The 5225-nt window shown below is 42.5% G+C and overlaps 1 protein-coding gene across 1 annotated transcript in view; it reads left to right on the forward strand.

Annotated features, from left to right (window-relative positions):
* Nucleotides 1-2009, forward strand: part of GTDC1 (glycosyltransferase like domain containing 1) — a 199273-nt gene extending 197264 nt beyond the window's left edge. Inside the window, exons 9-10 of the mRNA XM_083411094.1 lie at nucleotides 761-831; nucleotides 1919-2009. Of these exons, the coding sequence (XP_083267220.1) occupies nucleotides 761-811 (51 nt within the window). The 3' untranslated portion in view covers nucleotides 812-831; nucleotides 1919-2009. The remainder of the gene's footprint in view (nucleotides 1-760; nucleotides 832-1918) is intronic.
* The last annotated feature ends 3216 nt before the right edge of the window (nucleotides 2010-5225 follow it).

Here is a 5225-nt window from a genome sequence, read left to right on the forward strand (position 1 = left end):
GCATTTTTAAAAAATGAAATAAACCTGCTTTTTTATATTGATTGTTTTATTATTGTGATTCATATTTGCATTTTATTGATTTTTATGTGTAAGTCGCCCACAGGACATAGTTAATTGGGCGATATATAAATGCCAAAATAAATAAATAAGCAAAGAGGCAACACTGTAGTTAGTTTCGCTTTTGCTCATTTTGTTTCTCATGTAGTAGATCAGTCAGTGCTGTAATAATGGGGATGCAAACTCCCCAGGAATATTGAAACCGAATGTTTCTCATTAACATCATTCCTTGGATATTTATTTCTATGGATTTCAACTCCCCCCACCCCCCCGCACGAGAGAAAAAGTTTGTCCCATTGTGCAATCTTTCAGATTTTAGACACTTAACATGTTTCTTTAAATGTTGCAGTTTTGAACCGCACCTTAATTTAAAACAGAATGAAACAGAAAGGGAATACATTATTGCAAAACAAGAGCTAGTAAACAGCAAGCCTGTGATAGATGGAATTCGTTTTACTAAAATATTTTAAATGCTTTAACATGGTAATCCGGACATTATCTTGAAATGAAATTTTTTGCCTCTTTGAGTTATGAACCTTTGCAAATAAGGTTTTATAATAGGAAAACTGTCAGCGCTTTAATTATAGGGTAATAAATAGCAATTCTGTATTAACTTCTGATATTTTCTTCCACTCTTTGAGCATGTGCCCAGCTATTGTTGGAAACTGATAATCACATACTGTACAACATCTTGCATTTCCAGCACACCCTTTATGGAAGCAGCTCGTTGCATCCTTCGTGGAAAGAAAATTGAGGGATCTTCTTCAGAAAAAGGCATGTCGGTAGCTGTACAAACCAGCTTTGCATGGTCAAAATCATCGTCAGACCCCAAGTTCTGACTCTTGTCAGGGGAGATATTCCCTAGTCAAGGAGGATGCCAAGTCCAAAATCTGTGCTCCAGTTTATAAAGCCAGCCTAACTTAACATTTGGTTAAGTTGGAAGAGATGGAGTCATAACATTGCAACTCAAGGAGGCATAAATGTTATCCAAAAGCATTTCTAATGAGGAGGAGGGAGTGGAATTTTAACAAGGAGCATTAAACCCTGGAAGAGCCCCTTTTATTGCTGAAGAGCTGCTTGGGCTGTGAGGAATGAGAGGCTGGGCCAGCCAAAAGGATGTGAGTGGGGGGCGGAGAAGGAAATCAAGGTTAAACGAGGCCAGGACGGTTTTACAGGGTTATAATGAAAGCGAGAACAATGAGGCAGAGGTTCAGAGAACCAGTTGTGGTGGCTAAGCATTACATCAGGGAGGGCAGACTCAGGCAGAAAGCCTAAAGAGTGTTTACTAGCAAGCAAGCCCCGTTGAACACAGCAGGGCTTCCGCAGAAACATAACCAGACTGAAGGATCTTTGAATGTGACCAGGAAGAGCTGCAATGATTTTGAAGAAAGGAGGAGAAAGTCTACCAGAGGAACGAAAACCCTGACCTCTTATGGCATTCAAAATTAAAGCAGCCTTAAATAAAACAAATCTATCTGTAAGTGTAATACATTTTGATTCCGCTTTTCCTGCAAAGAACTCAGGATACATCTTCTCTTCCATCATATCCTTAGAGCAGCAGCCTTCCGAAGTAGGTTTGGCTGAGAGATGTTGGCTGTGGATTTGAGGCCAAAATATCTGGAGACTACCAGTTTGGCAAAGGCTGTTCTACCCACTGCTGCATTTCTCCGAATATATTGACATGTGTTTGCTCTTTTGTTCATATGTTTGCTCTGTGCAATTGTCATTATCTGCTAGGTTCACAGTCTGGGTAGAAATGTATGAGGGGTTTCAGAAGAGAGTTCTTGCCCCATAGCACTGCCCTTGCTTTTTCTGCATTCTTCCCTCCTCTGATACACATTTTCGTTTCACACTTTACTAGGCTGATAAGTCAGGCACAAAGCAAATCACTTTGCAAGAGCTCAGCTTCTCATCCCACCAATTGAAATAAGCAAGAGAAGAGTTGCAGAGAAGCAGCAACCAAGGTCAGTTCAGAAGGGTGTGGGCAGAATAGTAGTCTGTTTAGCATGAAAATGTCATGATGAAACATCTTCCTGAGTTGTGCCGAGGCACTTGAAAGATGGAAGAAAATGTCTTAAGTAAAGAACATGTTAAAAGTGGCTGCTCATAACACCTGGGTAGATATTTCCAAATGAAGGTACATTTTGACATTCCGGGCTTTCAGTATGGATTGGGCAGTGATAAATGAGGAATCTAGGTGGAACAACAACACACCCTTACCTTTCCGAAACAGTACATAAGAGTCCACCAGTGCATCCCATTCTCAGTGAAGTTTGATCAGCGTTTTCTTCTTTAATGCAGTTGTTGGTGAACAAAGCCAGCAATTGGCTTCTCCATAGGAAGGAAATGGAAAGAGGCCTCTTTGCCTTCAATAGGAGTGGAGTATTTACCCCCTGCAAATATTACCAGGCAGCTCTACAGAGACATGGCTTCATTCAGTGGTGGCTACAAGCCCAATATCCCCGTGTGTGGGTTTTGTGGTGTGTTTCTTTTAACTTCGTGGGGTAGCTGGCACTGCACGATGGGAAAGAAGAACGAGTGTTAGAAATTGTGCAGGTTCCAACCTCTTTCGATTCTTTCTCCATCATCCCTTTTGTGGGTTGTTACATTTTTATTTCATTCTTCCTCCAAGAAATCTGAGCAACGTAGATTGATTTGATTACTTACTTACATTTATGCCTCACCTTTCTTCTGCCCTGGGCCCAAAGACATTGCTCCCCCATTTAGCTTCAGCCAAGTGGTGCCCCCCATGCTGTCAGGTGGGGTCAGGCCTACTGTGTTTCTCTGCTTGCACATGACTAGTTTCAAAAATTGGCCTAGTCCAGCAAGGTAAGTGAAGTGGTTTTACAGGCTCTGCAATGGTTTCATTCTGGTTGCTTATGTATTTATTACATACGATTGTGTCTTTGCTTGTATTCATTTACACCCCACCTTTCAGCCCAGGGTGGCTCACAAGCACCATAAAAAGCAATATGCAGTTGACAAAAACAATGACCAACTGAATTTAAAGGATTTTAAAGGATATTTTTTTTGTAAGGTTGCAAAATAAGATGAAATATGGAGTTGCTGCTCTGTTAAAACAGTCTGCAATCTTTGCTTAGGGTGGTCACTTGCACAGAGAGAGATGACAAAAGAGGATCAGAGTTGCATAAAAATGGACAGACACTGTTTCATATGTACAGTGTAGGTCAACATTTAGTACCTATGACCATCATTTGAAAAAGAAATTCAGTACTTCTTACCATAGCATGTATGTGCCGTCCAGTCTTCAGTGCTCTCTCTCGCCCTCTCTTGTTCTGGTCCTTTACCTTTAAGCCGGACTTGAACTGGACAACCTTTCAAATAGAGGACTGTTAAAGAGATGAGATATAACTACACCATTCTAGCTACAAGCAAAAGTGGCACTTGAAAGCAAAGCTTTCCAATCGAACAGAAAGAGCAAGGGGTGGTGGGGAAGGAAGAGAAAGGGAAGAGGATGCACCTATGAGCAGCCAGGATACTTACACGTTTGTGTTTCTGGCTCAAGCCAGTTTAGCCCTTGCCTGGCCCAGGAGAGAGGGGGCAGGCGAAGGTTGGGAAGGTGACGGGGGCAGAGTCCTTGCTTCGTGCAAGGCTGGTTGTTGCTAACAAAAGCCAGAGAGAGAGAGCAGCAGCAGCCTCTTCTCTCTCTCTCTCTCTCTCTCTCTCTCTGTGTGTGTGTGTGTGTGTGTGCAGAGCAGAGCTCTTGGGGGAGGCTGGGCTAGCTAGCGTGTGCTCGTGTGTTGTTGCTCGCAGCTATGTTCTCTGGCTTTCACATCCACTTGGCTTTTTACACTGGAAGGATCCCCAGCACTCTGATATTAGGCCAGGAAAATAGAAGGAGCAATAAAAAAAATAAAATAGAGGGTTTTCGGGGGTTTTTAAGAGAAGGGAAGGAAGGAGGGGCTTTTAATGAATTGGCTTGAGTTAAAGCACTTAATTTTCAGCTTAAAATGCTTGAGGATGGGTAATGATTTGAGGGAGGGTGGGATGTTTCTTTGAGGTGGGCCTTTTTGCTAGTCTCCCTCCCTCCCGGTCTCGTGAGCACATTGCAAATGGGCCTCCTACACACCAAAGTGTGCAGCTGTGCTTCAGTTTCCCTCAGTATCCAGCTACCCTCAAACGCTATCATAATGCATATTGCATTTGCAGGATCCAAAGGAACATGGAAGGGATTTCTCTCTCTCTCTTTACTCTGCATTGTTTTCTCTCCTTTTGCTTATCAGACGGCACATGGCACATGTTCACCATTAGTCTCTGTAATGGACAAATACATCCTCCCCCCCACTAGGGTGGATAATTTTTTCCCATTCCCTTTGTAACAACTGGCAAGTTTATCTCTCTGCCCTTCTTTCACAAGGCCTAAACTTGCTTCCATAAGACAGCTCAAGGCTAGGCTGCCTTCAAGACAAGCTGCCAGACTCTTCTGCTAGGACTCCGCTAGATTGGTAAAGAAAAGGCGTTTCATACGTGTTGTATATGCAATATAACAATGTGACACCAGATGGCGCTGTGAAGTCCTGTCTTTCCCTACCAGATTTCCCTGTATGGGTTTCCAACGTGTTTAACTGAATTGCTTCTTTGACGTGTCTAGATCCAGCCCTAGTGTCAGCCCAAGAAGTGAAAGTGAGAATACCTCTGAGCATATGTAGAATGTCTTCAGTTCGCTATGAACGTGGAAGCAGTAGGTGCTTTTGCAAATCTCAGTGTTGGAGCACCCAGGTCAGGACAGAATGGGATAACTTTTCCTAAATCTGATCACTTCTGGTATTTGAGATTAAGCCTTTAGGGTTGCGAACTGCTTTGGCCTGATCCTCTGCCTTGGAAGAGAAGATTGTTCTGCAGAAATCAGAAGGGGTATATTATTATTAGTAGTAGTATTAATATTATTATTTTACAAAGTATGAAGACAAAGTGACCTAATAATATCTTCAATCTATCTGTTTAGAGGCAAAGGAGCCTTGCCCTCCTCGTCATCTGGTGACCTTCCACACCAGTAGTCACTTGTCTCTTACACCCTTCTATTTGGGAACTTGCGGGTTTATTACTATTCATTCTGGAGATTAGATGATGTTGGCTATTTAATGAACATCCATGCTTGCAGGGAGACTAGATGATGCATCAAAGCAAACATTGTCCCACACTTTCCA

Source organism: Podarcis tiliguerta, assembly GCF_965153285.1.
Source record: "Podarcis tiliguerta genome assembly, chromosome: 1".
Lineage (NCBI taxonomy): Eukaryota > Metazoa > Chordata > Lepidosauria > Squamata > Lacertidae > Podarcis > Podarcis tiliguerta.